The following is a 24,154-nucleotide window of genomic DNA, read 5'->3' as shown; positions in this document are numbered from 1 at the left end:
ATTCGTCTGTAAAGAATTTGCGTTAGTATTTTGCAGCTGTGACTTATTAAACTGATAGTTCGGTAATTTTCACATCTGTCAACACCTGCTCGCTTTGGGATTGGAATTATTATATTCTTCCTGAAGTCTGAGGGTATTTCGCCTGTCTCATACATCTTACTCACCAGATGGTAGAGTTTTGTCATGACTGGCTCTCCCAAGGCCGTTAGTAGTTCTAATGGAATGTCTACTCCGGGGGCCTTGTTTCAACTCAGGTCTTTCAGTGCCCGGTCAAACTCTTCACGCAGTATCTTATCTCCTATTTCATCTTCATCTACATCCTTTTCCATTTCCATAATATTCCCTTCTTTGCTTAGAACTGGGTTTCCATCTGAGCTCTCGATATTCATAGAAGTGGTTCTCTTATCTCCAAAGGTCTCTTTAATTTTCCTGTAGGTAGTATCTATCTTACCCCTAGTGAGATAAGCCTCTACATCCTTACATTTGTCCTCTAGCCATGCCTGCTTAGCCATTTTGTACTTCCTGTCGATCTCATTTTTGAGACGTTTGTATTCTATTTTGCCTGCTTCATTTACTGCATTTTTATACTTTCTTCTTTCATCAATTAAATTCAATATTTCTTCTGTTGCCCAAGGATTTCTATTAGCCCTCGTCTTTTTACCTACTTGATCGTCTGCTGCCTTCACTACTTGATCCCTCAAAGCTACCCATTCTTCTTCTACTGTATTTCTTTCCCCTATTCCTGTCAATTGTTCCCTTATGCTGTCCCTGAAACTCTGTACAACCTCTGGTTCTTTCAGTCTATCCAGGTCCCATCTCCTTAATTTAGCACCTTTTTGTAGTTTCTTCAGTTTTAATCTACAGTTCATAACCAATAGATTGTGGTTAGAGTCCACATCTGCCCCTGGAAACTTGATTCCTAAGTCTCTGTCTTACCATTATGTAATCTATCTGATACCTTTTAGTATCTCCAGGATTCTTCCATATATACAACCTTCTTTTATGATTCTTGTACCAAGTATTAGCTATGATTAAGTTATGCTCTGTGCAAAATTCTACCAGACGGCTTCCTCTTTCATTTCTTCTCCCCAATCCATATTTACCTACTATGTTTCCTTCTCTCCCTTTTCCTACTCTCAAATTCCAGTCACCCATGGCTATTAAATTTTCGTCTCCCTTCACTACCTGAATAATTTCTTTTATCTCATCATACATTTCATCAATTTCTTCATCATCTGCAGAGCTAGTTGGCATATAAATTTGTACTATTGTTGTAGGTGTGGGCTTCGTATCTATCTTGGCCACAATAATGCGTTCACTATGCTGTTTGTAGTAGCTTACCCGCATTCCTATTTTCCTATTCATTATTAAACCTACTCCTGCATTGCCCCTATTTGATTTTGTGTTTATAACCCTGTAGTCATCTGACCAGAAGTCTTGTTCCTCCTGCCACCGAACTTCACTAATTCCCACTATATCTAACTTTAACCTATCCATTTCCCTTTTTAAATTTTCTAGCCTACCTGCCTGATTAAGGGATCTGACATTCCACGCTCCGATCCATAGAACGTCAGTTTTCTTTCTCCTGATAACAACATCCTCGTGAGTAGTCCCCTCCCGGAGATCGGAATGGGGGACTATTTTACCTCCAGAATATTTTACCCAAGAGGACGCCATCATCATTTAATCATACAGTAAAGCTGCATGTCCTCGGGAAAAATTACGGCTGTAGTTTCCCCTTGCTTTCAGCCGTTCGCAGTACCAGCACAGCAAGGCCGTTTTGGTTAATGTTACAAGGCCAGATCAGTCAATCATCCAGACTGGTGCCCCTGAAACTACTGAAAAGGCTGTTGCCCCTCTTCAGGAACCACGCGTTTGTCTGGCCTCTCAACAGATACCCCTCCATTGTGGTTGCACCTATGGTACGGCCATCTGTATCGCTGAGGCACGCAAGCCTCCCCACCAACGGCAAGGTCCATGGTTCATGGGGAAGGTTCTAGCACTAGCCATAATATATTGTTAGTATACTGTACAAAAGTAGCTGGCAGTATTTGTTTCTGCCTAATCTATAATTTCACTCATTGCATATACCTGAAGGCTCTCCTTCATGATCAGATTTGCAAAACACTGTGTGAGAATAAACGATCACATATGTAACATTACCTGTTCCCATCTAAGAGTATATTATGTCTGAGTGCAAATGTCCTGCTTCATATTTCTGCCACATGTCTGCTCCTTTTGATTATTGCTGAGATTGAATGGCTTTCATAACCCCACTTCCCCATTTATGAAGAGGGACTAAGACAAATGTTTTTATTACCTCTTTCACATTTAATTTGCAGTATTTAAGTATGAAATTCTATTTTTAGTGAATTTGGTGTTTGGTAAAATAAGGGCAAATACTTTTTCAATCTTCTAAAAAAGTCAGCTTTGTGGTTAAGGAATTATTCATGCCAGTAGCAACCGAACACTTTCAGCAGCTTAACTTTGTAAGCTTCTAATTTGTGTGCCAATATGTTCTCAATGTTCCAGAAAATGTTCTCAGTGTTCCAGTAGAAAGTAGTGGGTCCATCTTTGTCAAATGTAATGTAAACTGTCAATTTTTTGACAGGCTTTGTACAGGATTTAAAATATGTTAGTAACATTCGTTGAATTGTGAATGAAAATTGAAAATGCCCAACAACTGCATTTGATGAGAATGATAAAAACAGTGTCTTTCTTCCCTTATAAATACTCCTCTTCTGTTTCACGTTGTTAACACCTTTTTATGTGTGCTGTTTTGTACAGTTTATGAAGGGCTGATATAAACTACTTTTTGGTAATTGTGATAATGTTTTCTGTTTATACACTGTCCAGTAACATTAATGTTACCGCTTGTCAAAAGCTTGAATAACTACCTTTTGGGGTGCAGACTCCTGCGAGAAGTGCAGGAAGAAAATCACTGAGTTTCTGGAAAGCACTAACAGGGCTCTAGAGCCATACCGACTCCAGTGCTGTGGTCAACAGCGCAAAGTTTCTCTGCCGAGGATCCATGGCGTGAACAGATTCTCAATTGGGTGTTAATGGGAGTTTGGTGGCCAGGGGATTATGGTAAACTCATCCTGACGCTCTTTGAACCACACACTGTGAGCTGTATGGCACATTGCATTGTCCTGCTGGTAGATGCCATCATGCCAAGGAAAAACAGACTGCGTGTGGAGTGGATGTGATCCTTAAGGATGGATGCATATTTGTTTGATCTGTTGTGCCTTCCAGAATGATGAGATCACCAAGGCAATTAACAGTAGTCATCATGTGTGAATGAATCAGGTACATGCTGCCGAGGCCCATACGCTGTAATTCACTGAATGGTCACTGAGGAGACGTTGTTCGTAGCTCCTTGGTTCATCTAGGTGATTCATTGCTCAACAGTTGTACATATATTTGCTCACACACATATCCGCAGCCACATTCACCACTGTCATCTATGACCTGTGGTGCACCTCAGTTGTCTCAGCACTGGTTTTGGATAGCGCCATTTTGCCTTGCACAGTATATTAACTATGGAAGCCAGTGAGCAGTGTACAAACTTATTGGCTTCAGGAAAGTTTCCATCATTGACCTGAAAGCCAATGATCGTACCCCTTTGGATGTCAGATAAATTGCTCCATGTCTGCATTATGACAACAACTGCACTGTTTTCCACATCCCCTGACATGATTTGTTTACCCTCCACTGCCATTGCTGCCGCCTGCCCCCTGCGAGTGGTTATTGCACGTTGTTGTAAAACATAGGCCTATTCTAAATTTCTTTTTAAGCAGGAAATCTTCACGGAATGTATTTTTAGTTAAAAATGTAGTGCTGGAAATGAAACACGGTACTAAGAAAGAAAATTAAGAACTAGCTTAGTCAGTGGCAAACAAGTGGTCAAGACTTGTAAATGTTATTGTGCAAAAATATAGAAACCAAAAATGTGTTCTTCAAAACAAAGTTCTCTTCTCTTCCTTGTGGCTGAAGGGGAAATTAGGAAAATACTGGAAAAAGCTGTCTTGTTCATCAAAGCAAATTGTAGCCTGCTTAAAATCTTTATTAAGTAGTCTTTCATGTGTATTTTTTCTCTTTTTATTTTTGAGTGACAGCATAATGTCTTGTTTAACCTCTTAAGGATTCTCTGAACCTCTCTACTTTTTTTAAAAAAAACTTGTGTGTCAAAATCTAGTACCCAGTTTTTGCTGCTATTTTATTTATTGTGGGGCTGTTCAAACAATTATTGGTACATTGAAACTCCAGACACTAAACGAATGTTTGTGTAAGTGTCTTGCCACCAGGCTGAGCACTGCAATGCTATAATTTCATGATTTGAATTTAGCAATGTGCTTTTATTTTGGATGGACTAAGTGAGGTCGAGGCAGTTGACTTTTACTTGGTCTGTCCTGCTGTCCAGATTTAGTTTTTTTTTTAATAGTTTCTGTAAATCATCCAAGAAGAATGCTGTGACACACAATAAAACACAAGTTTCTTGCCAATGCCTTGCTGTGTCTTATTTCTCACAACCTTGTCTTTGTGATGGGTGCCAATTTTCTAGTGTAACCCCAAATCTAGAATGTACAAAATAAAAGTTATTAAGCATGGGCAGAAGGGTCATTTCTTGTATTTTGTTTGTCTGAAGCTGCTAACAAAATCAAAGTTTTGGTTATAACACTTATCATTTTACATTTTGACATCTATATTGTTGTTTAAAAACATTTGAACAGAAATCTTGCACACTGTGCTTCTGCCACTAACAGCTTTTGTATTTATAATGTGTCAGCTGCATTGTTTCCTACAGTTGTAAAGTAGAACTACTTTGTGCCTCATGTCATTGTATAGCTATTCATTTGGCCTGCACTGTAAGGATTGTGCTTGTGTTTATATTTTCTGCGTGATGAGGCAGTGCATTTTCATTTCTTGGATGGACTTATTTGGAAATACTTGATTTTTCTCATTTATAATTATTGTGTATTACTGAATTGTCATCTGATGCTGTTTAGATAATCCTTTATTTCCCGTTGAATCATGTAATATGTAAAGGTTTATTTCAGTTTCCAGTCATGGCTGACAAACTGAGGTTTGATGGACGAGTCGCTGTGGTGACAGGTGCAGGAGCAGGTAGGAAACCACAAAAAGAGCACTCTTTATCTTTCAAGCTTTTGCTATTGTTACTTCGTATTATATAGAGTCACAAAGCGGAGAACATAAATAAGTATGTCCTCTTGAAATCCCTGAGAAAAGAGTTTATTGTCCCTTGGGTTTAGTCAGAAGGAGGAAATTCTGACTCAGTGTTCTGAAACAACTATTGAACAGAGCCCATTCCATAACCAAGGCTCTAATCCATGTATCTGTGGTGGTGCTCAACTTGGAAGTAGCCAAATTGAATTCTGATGTTGGAAGAAATAAATCCTGATCATCAGACTTTGTGCCAAACTTCTAGCTTAAATTCCAAATCTCTCTGCATATTTCATAGAAAGAGCACTTATGGCAATTGACAGTTATGAAATAGATTCACATAGGCCTACTGCAGCTCTGGGTTGACATCAACTGTTCGTGACACACGAAAATTTGTGCCAGACAGGGTCTCGTACCTGGATTTCCTGTTGATCATGGCTGAGCACACCTACAGTACCGATCCAAACTACCATATCTCACATAGTCACAGCCCTTATGTCTTCATAATTTGTGATTCCCACACAGGGAGATACAACATCATTGCAGCCTGTCGAGGCATGGATACATCACTGATGTTTCCAGTGTCTGTGTTTATACAGTGTCTGCTGCATCTTCACAGCACAATGTCCTTCAGACATGCAGAAGGAGCAGACTTTGTCACTGACAATTACAGTTGTGGTAAACATTATGAAATAGATCACAGTATGGGTCTATTCCTTCAGACGTGCGTGCATGTCTGCAGAATGTTGTATTGTGTAGACACAGATACTATATAAACACAGGCATTGTAATCATCAATGACTTGGATAATATCTGTCCAAAGTACTATGTCAGTATAATAAAAGTGCAGCTACTCATAGAGGTCCAGTGCGAACTATAATTATCATATGGGAGCGAAACTTCATCAGTGTTCTAATGCGAAACACATTTATGTTGGAAAAAAAGTTCCAGTTTTGGCCACCAGGATCAGACCTGGCACCGTGAATGCAAGACAGACAGACGTATAGAAATGTTTGCATATGTAATAGATTAGTAATGGGACATGGGAAAAAAAGGTCACATAATTGAGGAAGTCACAGCATTGGTTTTATTATTAACAGCTGTTTACACAGTTTATTCAATATGAGTATTGGGGACATAGATGAGCTGTTGTAAAGCACCAACTTTGCTCCTGGTGCCCAAAATTGTAACTATTCTTTTTCCAGCATAAATCAGTTCCACATTAATGCATTAGTAAGTCTGCAATGTTTCACTGGCGTACAATAATTATAGCCTACACTGGACCTCTGCGAATAGTTGCACTGTAATTATGGCCACTTGGTGTATGCATGTTAAGCATTATGACAATGTTTGTTACTATCTGAGAGAAGCACAGTATGTGATGGCACCAGGTTTCACTCCCTCAGTTCTCACATAATCACCAATGCTACACTACAATTCCACTCACACTCATCACGGTCACATTCACTTCACAGACATGTGCAACGCACAGTGCACACATGCGATGAAGGAAAGGTACCATTGTAAACAAAGAAAGAAGGCTTTTTCAGCTAGACAGCAAAACTTAACCTATAAGGTTTCCCAAATGACAATGGCACACAAATTTACATCTTACTATTGAAGACATTTCACCGGTTATTAGAAATGCATACATAGAGAATCCAGTATTAATGCAAGAGATTCTGGAGAATGCCTAATACTTTGTTTCAAGACAAGGTGAAATCTGTTTCCTTTGAACTTAAGGAATATTATAGTGACTGGCTATAGCACCTAATTTTGATGTGAGCAGCATTGTTTTGTCACATAAGGCTGTTGACTGTGCTGCAGTGTGATGATAGAAAAACTGTAAATTTGTACTGGATCATTGTCTTCCACTTGCAGGCTGTAGCTCGTACCTTTGAAACTCACGGCTCATCCAATTTCATACTGTCAAAAATACCGCACCTGTTAACAGAGTGTGAATGTGTTGATAAAAACATAACTTGAAAAATCTATATAACAGAGCTACTGAAACATTTAAATTCAGCTACTTTTGCCTTAAGAATAATTGCCAATTCTGTACTGAGAGAGGAAGAGCAACAAAGCATTGTCTTTATTGTACTGTGAAGATGCTTTGTTGTATGTAACTTGAAAGTTCTTAGGAATCCTTTAGTGAGTTGAGATGAAACAGTGCAGTTGTGAAGCATGAAGTGCCAATAGTTTCACAAAGTAGTTTAAATTCCTGAGAAGGACAATGTGTGCTGTTTTCTGTGGCAATAATTTTGGAGCCATGTATGAAACATTTTCCTTCGTCATCAGATGATTGCCAGAATTGGAAATTTCATTCTAAAGATTCCCAGTTGGAATTCACTCTGCCCACTCCCAGTCTGTTAGGGTATTTGGTTGAAAGTGGTTCAAATGGCTCTGAGCACTACGCGACTTAACTTCTGAGGTCATCAGTCACCTAGAACATAGAACTAATTAAACCTAACTAACCTAAGGACATCACACACACATCCATGCCCTAGGCAGGATTCGAACCTGGTTGAAAGTAATGAAGTCCTACAGTGGCCCACCCTACTCTCACGAGCTGGGAGAAAAAAAACTGATGAAATTTATTGTCAGTTCTTTGTAGTTTGGGAACAATAGATACATTCACCAATACAATTCTAGAAGGAAAAATCATCTGCACTTCCCTGCTGTGAATCTAATGTTGGCATTATTATACTATTTTATTTGTTGTGGTGTTTTCTGTTGTTTGGGGGGTATTATTTGGATAAGATTTTGGTTTGTACTGTCGGCTTCCAAGTGACATACTGATAACTAAACTCATCGTTTGTGTAATATGTCCAGTGACGAAATCTTGGTGAAGCACTGCTAATGCCATGTAATTGTCTGTTCTTGAGTTTGCAAAGAATCACCATGTGATTGCAGGTTCAAATGCCATGTTTCCAGTCTCTCTCCAAACATCAAAGTAGATATCTGGAACTCTCTAGATATTTATGAGAATGTAATTGTAGAAGAATAATTAATTTCGAGTCTTGCCTATTAATCATTTGAGATGAGCTCTTTATTTGTTCTGATACAATACAATATATCTATAGAGCTGTAGTAGTTTTGAGATGATCTTAACGAGAACAATAATTAGAAGAACAGTAGTCAGAATAATTTACATTCTGGATAACAACAAAAAATATATATAATTCAGAGATGATAGTACTGTTCACATCTATCTTTGAGTTCTACATACATCACACAGCGTCAAACAGTCATTTCACTAATAAAATTGTTTATGTTAAATTGTCAAACAATGGAAAGTCCTGGATGGAATGTAACAATATTATGAGAAGGAAAGTTGCCACTCACCATATAGTGCAGATGCAGAGTTTCAGACAGGCATGACAAAAAGACTCTCACAATTAAAGCTTTCAGTCATTAAGACCTTCGTCAACAATAGACATGCGTACGCACACACACACACACACACACACACACACACACACACACACACACTCACACAAATGCAACTCACACACATGACTGCAGTCAGGCAACTGAAGTCACACTGCGAGCAGGAGCACCAGTGCATGATGGGAGTGACGACGCTGTGGGGGTAAGGAGGAGGTTGGGGCTGGGGGGGGGGGGGGGAGGGATAGTATGGCGGGGGTGGCAGTCTGTGAAATGCTGCAGGTTAGACGGAGGTCAGAGGAGATGTGGGAAGGGGAGGAGAAGATAGTGGAAAAGGAGAGAAATAAAAAGACTGGGTGTGGTGGTGGGATGATGACTGTGTATGCTGGAATGGCAACAGGAAAGGGGCTGGATGGGTGAGGACAGTGACTAATGAAGGTTGAAGCTAGTAGGGTTACGGGAACGTAAGATGTATTGCAGGGAAAGTTACCACCTATGCAATTCAGAAAAGCTGGTGTTGGTGGGAAGGATCCATATGGCAAGAGTTGTGAAGCAGTCATTGAAATGCAGGATATCATGTTAGGCAGTGTGTTTAGAAACAGGGTGGTCCACTTGTTTCCTGGCCACAGTTTGTTGTTGGCCCTTCATGTGAACAGACAGGTTGTTGGTTGTCATGCCTATATAGAATGCAGTACAGTGGTTACAGCTTAACTTGTAGACCACATGTCTTTGATGGGATAGGTGATATTGGTGACTGGATTGGAGTAGGTGGAGGTGGGAGGATGTATGGGACAGGTCTTGCATCTAGGTCTATTACTGGGGTGTGACCAATGAGGCAAAGGGATTTGGAGCAGGGGTTGTGTAAGGATGGACAAGTATATTGTGTAGGTTTGGTGGTTGGCGGAATACCACTGTGGGAGGTGTGGGAAGGATAGTGGGCAGGGCATTTCTCATTTCAGGGCACAACAAGAGGTAATCAAAACCCTGGCAGAGAATGTAAGTCAGTTGCTCCAGTCCTGTGTGGTACAAAGTTATGAAGGGAATGCTCCTCTGTGGCTCGACTGTGGGACTTTGGGAGGTGGTGGGAGACTGGAAAGATAAGGCATGGGGGATTTGCTTTTGTACAAGGTTGGGAGGATAATTACGATCAGTGAAGGCTTCAATGAGACCCTTGGTATATTTCAAGAGGAACTTCTCGTCATTGCAGATGCGACGAACATGAGTGGCTAGACTGTATGGAAGAGTCTACTTGGTACGGAACAGGTGGCAGCTGTTGAAGTGGAGGTATTGCTGATGGTTAGCAGGTTTCATATGGACAGTTCTACTGATGTAGCCATCTTTGTGGTGGAGCTCAACATCTAGGATGGTGGCTGGTTGGGCTGAGTAGAACCAGGTGAAGCAAATGGGGGAGAAGTTGTTAAGGTTCTGGAGGAATGTGGATAGGGTGTCCTCACCTTCAATCCAGATAGCAAGGATGTCATCAAAGAATCTGAACCAGGTGAGAGGTTTAGGATTCTGGGTTTTTAGAAAGAATTCCTCTAAAAGACCCATGAATAGGTTGGCGTAGGATGGTGCCATGCAGGTGCCCATAGCCGTAGTCCGGATTTGTAGGTAATGCCTTCAAAGGAGAAGTAAATGTGGGTGAGGATATAGTTGATCATGGTGACTAGCTAGGAGGTTGTTGGTTTGGAATCTGTCGGGCGTTGGGAAAGACAGTGTTCAGTAGTGGTAAGGCCGTAGGCATTGTGAATGTTAGTGTACAGGGAGGTGGCATCAATAGTGATGAGCAGGGCAGGGCACCATGTGGTAAAGGGACAGAAGCTGTGGAGAATCATTGGAGGCAATGGTTGGTATCTTTTATGTAGGAGGGTTGGTTCTGGGTAATAGGTTGAAGGTGTTGGTCTATGAGAGCAGAGATTCTCTCAGTGGGGCACGGTAACTGGCCACAATGTGGCGTCCTGGGTGGTTAGGCTTATGGACTTCAGGAAGCATGTAGAAGACAGGAGTGCGTGGAGTGGTAGGGGAGAGGTTCTGGGATGGGCCTAAGGATTTAAGTAGTGACGGGAGACCCTCCTGGGTTACTGGAATGGGGTCACTCTGGCAAGGTTTTTAGGTGGAAGTATCTGATGGCTAGCGGAGTCCTTCTGCCAGGTAATCCTTGCGGTTCAAAACAACAGTGGTGGAGCTTTTGTCTGGTAGAATTATAAGATGAGGATCAGTTTTTAGATGGTGGACTGCAGTTGTTTCTCCGGATGTAAGGTTAGTTTGCATGTTGAGGGATAGCATCTCTGATATATGGTGAGTGGCATCTTTCCTTCTCATAATATTGTCATGTTAAATTGTGACATTACAGCACAGAAAGAAGAGAAATATGCAGCTATAAAACCCTTACAATGTTCATGGAAACAAAAGTCACAAATCTGCAACAAGCCATTATACACATTTAATAGCTAGATGCAGCTTTGCAATTAACTACTCATTTATATTCAAGAAACCCAGTGTCCCACTTTATATTTCATAATATTTGCATCATGACAATTTTTTGTGCAAAATGATCCATGGAACATGAAAGTAACCAATTCAAACATCTAGGGGGTGGTAGATCACATCATGGGGTACAACTTTCGTTAGAGAGAAAATGCCCACTGATGCTTCCTAGCAACTCTAGACACCATTTAGTATTCACCATCTCTGGTATGAAATTCCCCAGCCTGTTATGAGATTTTACCAAATTAGTAGGATCAGCTAACCAGGTGTGTGGCACACTACCTACCCCAGGAATCGATAGAGTGATTTTGAACACGCAAACCTGAAGAGTTAATCTCACTAAGCAGAAAAATATATTTTAGAAGTGAATCAGGAACTTAAATATTGCAGAACCTATTCCATTCCATATGGGAACAGTTGCAGGGGCACAAATTTTAGGTCAAAGATAAGGGGCTAGGTATGTTGTAAAGTATGATAAGGACCTTACAGAGGCTGTGAGTGTGGCAGGAGGCAGCAATGGATGATTTGGAGAGGATATTGAGTAGAGTTTATCTCATTCCAAGATTTAACTTGAGAAAGTTTTTCAGTCTTGACCGAGTAATTTGTTGAATCATTCAAGATCTGGATGGGACTGGGTGACAAAGAGATGCTTCTGAGCTTTTTGAAGTGGGAACCAAATCTGAGTGACCTGACGCTATTTTGCAAACTTAAGCAACCTATCCCTCTTTTCTCCCCGAGTAAGGAACCAACAGTTTTAAACACTAGGTGTAGGATTCTTTCTACATGTCATTGTATCTGTTGGCAAAACTTACACGAACAGAATATGTTATAGTAAGCTGTGACTATTTGGAGGGGAAAAAAAAAAAAGGTGAAGCTCATGACTATGGCATGGGAATGTCTGACAGGTATCTGAGAAAATTTAAAACTATATTTAAATGTCTTTTGATAATACCACAACGTGTACCTCAAGATGAACAAGTCCATTTTACTTTTATTAATTTGAAACTGTTGTTGTATTTAATAACTGGGTAATAGCAATAGCAATACATACAGATCAATAATGTGTAGAGTGTAAACTGGCTCTTCACGCATTGTTGCAATAAAAATTTACCAGTGATATGTGAAACATGAAAGTAAGTACGGGGTTACCAGAGGATTATAGCAATGACAAATAATATCATATGAAATCAGTGGTGCAGAAAGTATATTGCTTACGTAGAAATCGATATACACAAAGTTATTATTTTTATAAATGAAGTCTTTGACATCCATCAGTATCGAAGGGGTCTCAGTACCAGGATGGTATAAAAATAGACTGCAGTGAAGAAATGATAGTAATTTCTGCAAGTTACTTCCCTCAGCTAATTTACATATTGAATTATTCTGTATTCCCATTGTGAAAGTGTTATCTGAACATGGTGAATGAATAATAATAAATCTGTTGTAATAATAAATCTATTATTTGCATGTGTGCTGTACCATTTCATGAAGGATCTCCTCTTTTGTTCACCATCCCATACACATGATGAGTGATCTGCAGTTCATTTCCTTTGTGCTTTAGGTACTGTTTTATATATGTTTTCATGTTTTTAAATCTCTGCTCTTCCCGGTCACAAATTTTTTCGAACATTTGGGCTTATAGTTGCTACCCAGGATATACACACATAAAAAAAGTTTAGCATCACCCTGGTTCCCAGAACTCCTGAAAATAGATGTTAACTGTGGATAGTGTATCACAGACACTGTCCCTTTGACTGTTCAGAGGTGTCACTAAACCCCCCCCCCCCCCCTCAAAGATATAAACCACCATGCATGTGCTGCGGCTATTAGACGGAGGGGGTGCGACAGCCAATCTGTTCCAGTCATTCCACCAGGAAGGAGGTACACGGCTCGTGTTGTCTATAGTTCAACCATGCCTAGACGGTCAATAACATGGTTTGATTGTGTCTGCATTGTTACTTTGTGCCAGGAAGGGCTCTCAACAAGGGAAGTTTCCAGGTGTCTTGGAGTGAACCATAATGATGCTGTTCAGACATGGAGTAGATACAGAGAGATAGGAACTGTCGATGACATGCCTCGCTCAGGCTGCCCAAGGGCTACTACTACAGCGGATGACCACTACCTACAGATTATGGCTCAGAAGAACCCTGACAGCAATGCCACCATATTGAATAATGCTTTTTGTGCAGCCACAGGACATCATGTTATGACTCAAACTGCGCGCAATAGGCTGTATGGTGCGCAACTTCGGTCCCAACGTCCATGGCAAGGTCCATCTTTACAACCACGTCGCCTTGTAGTGCGGTACACGTGAGCCCAACAACATGCCAAATGGACTGCTCAGGATTGGCATCACATTCTCTTCACCAATGAGTTTCACATAAGCCTTCAACCAGACAATCATCTGAGACGTGTTTGGAAGCAACCCAGTTAGGCTGAATGCCTTAAACACACTGTCCAGCAAGTGCAGCAAGGTGGAGGCTCCCTGCTGTTTTGGGGTGGCATTATGTGGGGTCAACGTATGACGCTGGTGGTCATGGAAGGCGCCGTAATGGCTGTATGATATGCGAATGCCATCCTCCGACCAATAGTGCAACCATATCAGCAGCATATTGGCGAGGCATTCATCTTCATGGATGACAATTTGCTCCCCCATCATGCACATCTTGTGAATGACTTCCTTCAGGATAATGACATCGCTCAACTAGAGTGGCCACCATGTTCTCCAGACATGAACCGTATTGAACATGCCTGGGATAGATTGAAAAGGGCTGTTTATGGGCGAAGTAAGCCACCAACCACTCTGAGGGATCTACACTGAATCGCCATTGGGGAGTGGGACAATCTGGATCAACAGTGCCTTGATGAACTTGTGAATAGTATGCCACGGCGAGTGCATCAATGCAAGAGAACGTGCTACTGGGCATTAGAGGTACCGGTGCATACAGCAATCTGGACCACCACCTCTGAAGGTGTCGCTGTATGGTGGTACAACATGCAATGTGTGGTTTTCACGAGCAATAAAAAGGGAAGAAATGATGTTTATGTTGATCTCTATTTCAATTTTCTGTACAGGTTCTGGAAATCTCAAACCCATCTGATGCAAAACGTTTTTTGATGTGTGTATTACCAAAAGCAGACATAGAGTTTTGTTATTTCTGTGATATAGTGTGACTTCCTTGCTGTATTGGCAAGTTCAATAACTGTATGCAAGTGTAATTTGAAAATGTGTTTATTGACAGTGTAATGAATTGTTACGATAAGCATCATTATCAGCTGTTTGCCAGCACATATAATGTGAAAGCTAACTACTGTTGTGTGATATGATTCTGTCTTTCGTTTGTGAAGCTATGACATGGTAATTTCTCATTTCATATAATTTCTGTAGGTCTTGGTCGTGCTTACGCTCTTCTTTTTGCGGAAAGAGGTGCATCTGTTGTCGTAAACGACCTTGGTGGTGGTCGACATGGTGAAGGTCAGAGTACAAATGCAGCTGATAGTGTTGTGCAGGAGATTAAAAGAAAAGGTAACAAATATATTTTTATAACTTGGTTAAGTTGCATCTCTTTGTAACACTCGTAGAATGATTTGAGTTTTGTTGAAGGAACTGTCATTTTTCAAAGTCTTATTGTTAAAGGTGGTGTTGCTGTAGCAGATTACAATTCAGTTGAAGATGGACACAAGATCATTGATACAGCTCTCAATAATTTTGGCCGTGTGGACATTGTTGTCAATAATGCTGGAATTCTTAGAGACAAATCATTTGCACGAATAAGTGATACAGACTGGGGTAAGTATGATTACTTTTTACAAAAAGTGACTGAATAATGAAGATAGCTTTGTTGGGTTATTTAAAATTACTGTTAGGTCTCAGGGGGATCATTGTCTATGTGAAATCTCATGGATAGCTTTGGCTTGGATCCCTCATTTATTTCCAGTCAATAATCACAAATAAATATCCATTGATTGTTGACCTGTTGTACAGCGAAAGGAACCAATCACTTGTAAAAAGATTTCCTTTAGAAAATTCCATCGTAATCAAGTAAATATTAAACTACTAATACCAGAAAAACAGCAGCTATGTAATAAATCTGAGGAGGTAGCAGCTTTGTTCAGTGCTGCAGCTTTATTACTAATTTACTCAATCAAAATTAAGATGGCATACAGAAGGTGGACAAATATATGGAAACACCACAAACCCATCACACTACCGTACCTAATACAGTGTAGGAAAACTGTTGGCATTCAAAACAGCTTCTGTTATCTTGTAATGAATGAATAAAGGTCCTGTATGGTTTTCAGGGGAATGTTATACCATTTTCCTGCAAAATAATGGCCAGTAGAGGTAGCAATGGTGGAGGTCGATAGCAATGGGGCACCCTTCTCTCCAAGGTAGACCATAAAGGCTCAGTAATATTGAAATCTGGTGAGCAGTGGAGATGTGCCAGTTCTCCTTGTGCTCACAAAACCAATCCTGGATGATATCAGCTGTATGAACAGGTGTCCTGTCATCTTGGAACGCAGCATCACCATTGGGAAATAGACATTTCACCAAGGGGTGGGCCTCATCACTCAAAATGTGCACATAATCCTAGGCAGTAATGTGATCTTGTAGAGTAACCAAGGGGCCCATGGAATACTACAATATGGCCACAGAAACCCCCATCATGTTTCACTCTTGGGATGTAAACTCAGCCAGAGGTTGCAAACATTGCTCCGTATTCCAGGTTTTATGGTGTTGGCACCATGTTTTCTTGCTAGGGGCCTTTGCACCACTGATGAGTGGTTTTGGTATTCCATCTCACCCTGCAATTTCCTTTTACTGGAGCTCCCTTCATATTATTTTGGTGCTGACAGGGTACACAAGTACAACATTCAATTCTGCTGTGACTTTTGGTGCCACTATCCTCTTATTTTTCTTCGCAGTTGTTGCCAGTGATTATTCATCATGATAACTCAATGCAACCTTTTGTCCACCTTGTGACTTAGTGGATGATGTTTTTCTGCTTTCCTTGTACACGTTATAAATCTTCGATACAATGCTACCTTGAAAAACCAAACACTTCTGCTGCCTTGGTTAGGGAAGCACCCGCCATACAAGCTCCAACAAATTGCCCATGGTCAAATCCACTTAGCTCCAATATAGTAATTTAGTTCCAGTATGATGGACATAGAGGCATTATAGGCAAGGTTCCAACAGATTGTAGATCATACTGTGAATAAATATGTGCCTAGCTAGCAAATTAAGAATGGGAGAGACCCACTGTGGCTGAGTTTCAAAATTTGGAAAATGCTGTGGAACCAAAGGCTCTTGCACTCTCAGTTCAAAAGAGAATGCAGAAATGGTGACAGGCAAAGTAAGTAGAGCTTTGTGAATCTGTAAAAAGATCTATGCACAAAATGTGCAACTTTCACTATCGTTTCTTAGCAAAAGATGTGGCCAAGAACCCGAGAAAATCCTGGTCTTGTGTAAAATCGCTAAGCAGCTCTTATGCTTCCATCCATTCACTCATTGAACAGTCTGATGTAGCAGCAGAAGACAGCAAAAGGGGAAGCTGAAGTTTTAAATTTCACATTTAGGTAATTGTTCACACAGGAGAATTGTACAAACATACTGTCATTTGTCTGTCACACAGACTCCTGTATGGCCAAAATAGCAACAGGAATTCCTAGTGGAGAGAAACCTGAAAGAGTTCGAACAAAATCCTGGTCCAGATGGAATCCCAATTCAGTTTAACAAAGAATGCTGTAGGGCGTTAGCCCCTTACTTAGCATGCATTTATTGTGACTCTTTCGCCCAGTGCGAAGTGCCAAGTTGTTGGAAAAAAGTGCCAGTGGTGTGTGGGAAGGCGTCATCGTTGAGTGACTGTAGGAGGATACAAGCTGACTTAGACTTGGGATGAATGGCAGCTAGCTCTAAATGTTAAAAAAAAGTAAGTTAATGCAGATCAGTTGGAAAAACAAACCCATAATATTCGAATACAACTTTAGTAGTGTCCTGCTTAACACAGTCACATTGTTTAAATATCTGAGCGTAAAACTGCAAAGTGATACGAAATGGAATAAGCATATGGGGATTGTGGTAAGGAAGGCAAATGGTCGACTTCGATTATTAGGAGAATTTGAGGAAAGTGTGGTTCATTTGTAAATGAGACTGCTTATAGGACATTAGTGTGATCTACTCTTGAGTACAGTGTTTGTGATCTTCACCAGGTTGGATTAAAGGAAGTCTTCGAAGGAATTTAGAAGCATGCTGCTAGATTTGTTACTCGTATGTTTGAGAAGAACATAAGTATTACAGAGATGCACTGTGAACTCAAATGAGAATTCCTGGAAGGAAGGTAAGGTTCTTTCCAAGGAACACTATTGAGAAAATTTAGAGAATTGGCATTTGAAGCTGCCTGCAGAATGATTATAGTGCTGCCAACATACATTTCATGTAAGGACCACAAAGATAAGAAACATGAAATTAGGGCTCGTATGTGGGAATATAGACAGTCATTTTTCCCTCACTGTATTTGCAAGCGGAAGAGGAAAGTAGTGGTACAGGGTACCCTTTGCCATGCACTCTATGGTATGTATGTAAATGTAATGCACTCACAGTTACACAGAACACTGTCCTGGGCTTGACTGACCCTTGCAACATGTTTAGGATATTCCGCAGGTTTCGTTGCTGGTCAAATACAACAGTGTGCCAGCTGGGCTAGCATCTGCATGTATGTTTGATGATGCATTTCCCACAGTGTTTCTATATTTTTGTCCAACCCCTGTAAGTGTGTATGGCATTTCACCATATAGTGATTATTTGTCGTTAATAAGGTGCACAGTCTAAGTTTCAGTGATATCTAGTTTTATACTATCTTTGTATTATGCTAATTGCCTGTCTGCAAACTGGTGACAGCTCTGCTTTTCAATGGGTTCTTTAAATTTACACAAAGTGATCACAGAAATAACTTACGGATGTGAGCTTACAAATTTGAGACACTGAATGAGAATCTGAAATTTAGAAAGACATCTCTAAATAAAAGTATAAAATGAAGAAATAAAACAGAGGTATACCAGTGAGACAACATCAAATAGCAGGATATGTAACCTGCATTGAGTGCAGCAAGATTCTGTTATCCAGTTAGGCAGAAACATAAGCTGTAACAATATTTTGCTTTCTCACATTGGCTGGTGAACTCTTTCCTCTCACATGTTTTTATTTGGATGCACGCAGCAGCTTGTTCAGATAGTTTCACCGATTACGTCTACAAATGAATGGATGGCTGGAAGAATGTGGTATGTTACATTTTCACAACATCAAGATTTCTTGTGAACAGCAAAGTATGAGTTGCCTCTGCATTGTGTCAGTTTGTGGTAGTTTTAGAAGAAATCATCAGATGGCTGAAGCATGCAGAAGTGGTGAGTGTCCACTGGAAGAATGTGTTATGTAGCTAAGACAGATTTGATTCAGAGTCAGTGCTCAGGTCTTCTGTGTTATGGTGTGCAGCATTAAGTGCTTGAATATTGCTGCCAATGATCAGGTGAGCGTAAATAAGCAGAAAAGGACTGTAAATGTGCTGGAGTGGAAAGATAAGAAGGGTAAAAAGCTAAGAGACAGTGAGAAGTCCTATGTGAACAGACAAGAAAAGGAAATTCCTGTGAAGTCTGCACTGGTTAATCAAAGTACTCCTGCATGACGCTATTATTGTATTTCAATACTAAAATATTTATTTAAAGGAGTGTTAAAGTTTTTCAAAACTGCCACAGATTTAAATCTTAATAGTTCTGAATTGTAGATATCTCAACAGAGCTTCATAATGTGAGCAGCTGTCATTCTTCCTTTGTCCAAGGTGACAGCCTGTAATGCATTGTGTAGCAAAGACTACAGGAACTGGAATATGAATTTTGTTACTGATTTGTGTCACAAATTTGATCAACTATTATGTGATGAATATTCATTAGAGTCATTAGCTCTTCTGAAATATATTGATATAGGTGAGTCTGTAGGAAGAGGATTGTGGAAAACAGAAGAAACATCTAGAAGACAGGCTACAGTTCATTACAAAGTGGACAACAAACACATTTGTTTAAAGACTTTTTGTAATATTTTTGTTATAAGCCAATGGTGAGTAGAATCACTCCAACCAAAAATTAAGAATGGAGGCATGGCTGATAAAGACAGAAGTGGGTTACACATAAATAGGCCTCAAGCAGTTGATAATGGTGTTCACGATTTAATTAGATCCCATATAAAGAGCTTCCTGACAATTCCAAGACATTACAGTCAGAAGGCATCAGTAAAGGACCATTTAAGCTCTGATTTACCTTTACAGAAATGTACAGACTATTCATTAATCAAAATCTTCAGATCACAGTCAGTTTGCAGCTTAAGGTTTGATGCACCAAGGTCAGATATATGCTGACAGTGTGACTTGTACTATATTATACTTAAAAAACAGCTGAAAATGAAGGAGAGTGGTTACTGATAGAGCAGGAAAGTAAACTGGATCACTATTACAGCTGAACAAACATATAAACAACTGGAAATGGATGCTATATACACACACACACATATCCATCCGCACATACACAGACACGAGTGTACACCTGTCGTTTTTCCCCTTAAGGGAAGTCTTTCCGCTCCCGGGATTGGAATGACTCCTTACCCTCTCCCTTAAAACCCACATCCTTTCGTCTTTCCCTCTCCTTCCCTCTTTCCTGAAGAAGCAACCATCAGTTGCGAAAGCTAGTAATTCTGTGTGTGTGTTTGTGTGTTTTGTTCATTGTGCCTGTCTGCTGGCGTTTTCCTGCTTGGTAAGTCTTGGAATCTTTGTTTTTAATATATTTTTCCCATGTGGAAGTTTCTTTCTATTTTATTTACAATTTTGTTGTAAACACATGAGTACACAGCATGCTTCTGTGTATTAGTGGCATGAATCAATTGCCAAAATTAGCTCTAAAGAAGTTGTGTTATATGTATTGAAACATATAACAGCAAATTTTCAGAAACTGATCCATAGTGAAGAAAGAAAGTTGATAATTTGGTCAGGCTTGTGTTGGTATGAACAATTGGTGCATTGTGTCCTTTATATACATCTTTGATTTGTAGTGAGTCTCTTACAGAAATACTCCAGAAATTTATGGTCTCTGGCCAATAGCTTCTTACCCCATGACTGGGACTTTGCCCTCACAAAAAGTTATTTAAACTTACGGTTCCTGAAGACCGGAAACATGTCATTGCCAAATTTTGGATGAATAAACTGTTCTCTGTGACTGAAACAAGCCAAAACGACTGCAAAGACTGTCAGTGTATGATAGCTGGACTAAAAAAATGCAACGTGACAATAACAGCTTATGTGGCTCAAAATGTCCTAAGATAACCCTGGTTCATGCTATGTGAGGTTGTCACACAACATTCTGTGACCATGGAATTGTCACCCAGTGTTTCTGCCTCCTTATGAGTTACTTGACTCCAATCAGCTACTGGTCTTGTACTGGATGTTGCTTCCAATTAACAAAGAGAAAAAAGTGGATCTGGTAGATAATGATTCAGTTGTAGGATAAACAAGAACATCATGACTCCTACCAAAACCTGCCCTTCAGATGAATCTGCTGTGTGTCCTGTTTCAGTGTGTGGAAATTAGATGAATGGCCTATTTTGTTAATGGACAACAGCAAGTTTGATGTAATTAGTTATGTTGAACATTACTCAGTTGATGGACAAATCAGAACACCATCACATTCACAAGAATTTTGTACCTGTTGTGTGTTTCATTTTAAAGTGTGCTGTATCACATTTGTTGATTAGTGTGTATTGTTTAATACTGTACAGTACATTTGTAGTAATAGATGTGTGATTCTGAAGTGGTTTTGTGTTATGATATGATTCTTTACCCTTCCTACAAATGGCAACATCCACTAAAATGCAGAGGAATAACGTGGTATTTCACCACTGCAGTGCTCCTCAGCTCGAGCCAAGTAAACAGGAAACAAATATGCTTTCTGTAAAATTGTGAAATGCGACATACCACATTCTTCCAGCTGTCCATTCAAATATATTTTGTGCCCCTTTGACTGCCTTCCATTCTGAGAGGTTGCAAGGAACTATGGAGACAGTGCAAGAGAGTGGGCAGAAACTGTTCTCGTAGAATTGTATACATCAATGGCTGGTAGCAGTTTCCATAAAATTCTTATGGACTGTAGGCCATTTTATATTGCAAAATCAGGAACCCACTTTTTGGCGATTATTGCAAGTGCCTTTTATCAGAGAATTTATATCTGGAGATGGTGTCCTTGTAGATCTTTCTCATAAAAGTGAGTTCACTTTCTTCCTTTTCTTTTGGTAATATTTTAGAGAGATTTATTTTGTGGTCAAATAGTGGATAGTCAGAGTATGTGCTCTGTCAGCAGTGCACAGTTAACACACTGTTTTATTCGAAATGTGAGACATACTGCAGCATGTTTGAATAGAGAAGATTGTACTTTGGGAGTGTTGATTATTGCAGGTTTTCAGTTACAGGCAAGGACGCCTTTCCCAGTGTGCAATTGGTTTGTCTTTAGGATTTTCACATGTGTGTTTTAATGGATAGTGCAGTTGTACACACCAGGTCTATTAATTAATTGCTCCAAACTCTGTTTAATTTCATTTTCATAAAGGTCATGGGAAAAATTAGATTTTTACTGCTGCAAAATCTGTATTTAAAGAATTTATTATTATAGGAATTTTGCTCTTACAAGGACTACAAAAATGTTGTTAAAATGTGAAAATATTGGTTTCTCTTATTCCTAGATATAATGCTTTTCATGATCTCCTTCTATGTATAGATTCTGTGACAGCATCACCCAGAGTTCCTTATTTGGAAATAATGAACAAAACTGTGTTAAACATTTCAAAGTTCAGAAAATAGCTTCTGAATGGCACAGGGTTTTTCTTTCTGCAAAAACCTCTATTTCATCTACATTTATATTCTGCGAACCAATGTGAAGTGCATGGCAGAAGCTATGTCACACTTTACCTGTTATTAGGGCTTTGTACTTGCTCCATTCATGTATGGGGTGTGGGAAAATGATTGTATAAATGCCTTTGTGAATGCTGAAATTAATCAAACTTATCCTCACAATTCCTATGGGAGCAATGTGGTGTCTATAGCATATTCCTGGAGTCATCGTTTAAAGCTTTGTTAGTCAACTTTCTGGGGATAGTTTCCATCTGTCTTCAAGAGCCTCTTCTGAGTGTTATATCAAGTATGTATATGAGTTTACAGATTCCAGCTGTGACTCATTAATGTTATATTCATACGTGTTTTTCCATTTTGTGAAAAGCTCAGTCTTGCATTTCTGAAATATAAATCTATTTGCCAATTTTTGCACCACTTATCAAGATTGACTGGATATTTGCACAACTTATTTCTGACATTAACCTCATTACTGATAAATGCATTGTCTGCGAAAAGTCTGAGGTTACTTTTATATTATTTTCAAGATTACTGATATAAAATGCCAACAGCAAGTGTCCCAACACACTTCCCGGCGCAACACCTGAAGTTTCTTTTACATCTGCTGATGACTCCATCCAAGGTAATTTACTATGTCCTCCATATCAAAATTTCCTCAATCCAGTCACAAATTGTGCTCGATATCCCCATATAGTCATACTCTTGATAACAAACATACATATGGTGCTGAGTCAAATGCTTTTTAGAATTCGTGGAATATTGCATCTACCTGAATGCCTTGGTCCACGGCTTTCAGTGTATTACAGGTCCACAGTTTTCATTGTAGTATATGAGAAAAGTTTGACCTGGGTTTCACATGGTCGATGTTTTAGGAATCCACACTGCTTGGGATGGCTGATATCATTCTGTCCAAAAGACCTCTTTATGATTGAGTTTGGCATATATTACAAGATTCTACAACCAATTTATGTTGAGAATATTGGACGATAGTGTTGTGGATCACTTCTGCCATTGTCCTTGTAGATGGGTGTGACCTGTGATTTCTTTTAGCTATTTGGCATGGTTTTTTGTTTGACGGATCTACAATAGATTATATCTAACAGAGGCGCTTACTCTGTTGCAAATTGGGTGTAGGACCTGATAGGGACTCCATCGAGCCTTGCAGCTTTGTTCAGTTTTAACCATTTCAGCTGTTTCTCAATGCCATTGACACTGATATGTATTTTGTTCTTCTTTCCACTGGTAAAAGAATTAAGTTAGGCAATACTTCTAGGAAAATGTGAAAACAGAGTTCTGCTTTTGCTTTGCTATGCTCCGTTTCAGTTCAAGTCTTGCCCATGAGTGAATGGGCACTAACTTTGGTGTCACTGATGGGCTTTACATATGACCAGAATTTCCTTGGGTTTTGTGAAAGATCGTTTGACATTATTCTGCTTTAGTAGTCACTGATGGCTTCACACATTCCTCTCTTGACTGCCAAAAGCATTTAATTCAGCATCTCTCAATTGTAGTCCTTTGCTTTTATATCTGTTATGCAGTAGTCTCTGTTTCGTTAGAAGTTTCTGTACAGTGATTGTATATCATGAAGGGTCTCCCCTATTATGAACTTACCTACTGGGTACATTTCTTTCCAATCCATGGCCGACTGTTCTTTTAAACTTGAACCATAATTCCTCTACATGTCCCTGTCCTTAAGGGTCTCTCCTATTATGAACTCGCCTACTGGGTACAAATCTGTCCTGTCCATGGTCAACTGTTCTTTTAAACTTGAACCATAATTCATTATTGAAAACAATCAATTATTGATAAAATTATTAATTGGATAGATAAAAAATCTACTCACCAAGCAGCGGCAGAACACACACATAAAAGACTGTTGTGATTGGCAAGCTTTTGGAGCCAGTGGCTCCTTCAGGCAGAAGGATTGAAGGTGAAGGAAGAAGGGTGAAGGAAAAGGACTGGAGAGGCCTATTAAAAGGGGTAGATTTTGACAAAGTCGCCCAGAACTGTGGGTCAGGGGAGACTTACCGTACGGGATGAGAAGGAAAGACTGATTGTTGGGGACTGCATCGGACGAGATTTGAAAACCTGAGAGCTTAAAGGTGGAATGCAGGGTGACCTTAAATACCTCATCAGCAAATTTCCACTCTACCAGA

General features: G+C 39.7%; 1 protein-coding gene across 7 annotated transcripts in view; it reads left to right on the top strand.

The window, feature by feature from the left end:
* Positions 1-24,154, top strand: part of LOC126271985 (peroxisomal multifunctional enzyme type 2-like) — a 155,141-nt gene that overhangs the window by 31,025 nt on the left and 99,962 nt on the right. For all 7 annotated transcript variants that reach the window (XM_049974457.1, XM_049974451.1, XM_049974454.1 and 4 more), the window contains 3 exons: positions 5,061-5,127; positions 14,447-14,584; positions 14,696-14,848. In XM_049974457.1, coding sequence (XP_049830414.1) covers positions 5,070-5,127; positions 14,447-14,584; positions 14,696-14,848 — 349 coding nt within the window. In that variant the 5' untranslated portion in view covers positions 5,061-5,069. The remainder of the gene's footprint in view (positions 1-5,060; positions 5,128-14,446; positions 14,585-14,695; positions 14,849-24,154) is intronic.

The sequence above is a fragment of the Schistocerca gregaria genome, chromosome 5 (genome assembly GCF_023897955.1).
Source record: "Schistocerca gregaria isolate iqSchGreg1 chromosome 5, iqSchGreg1.2, whole genome shotgun sequence".
In the NCBI taxonomy this organism is placed as follows: Eukaryota; Metazoa; Arthropoda; class Insecta; order Orthoptera; family Acrididae; genus Schistocerca; species Schistocerca gregaria.
This window is presented reverse-complemented; position numbering and strand designations above follow the sequence as displayed.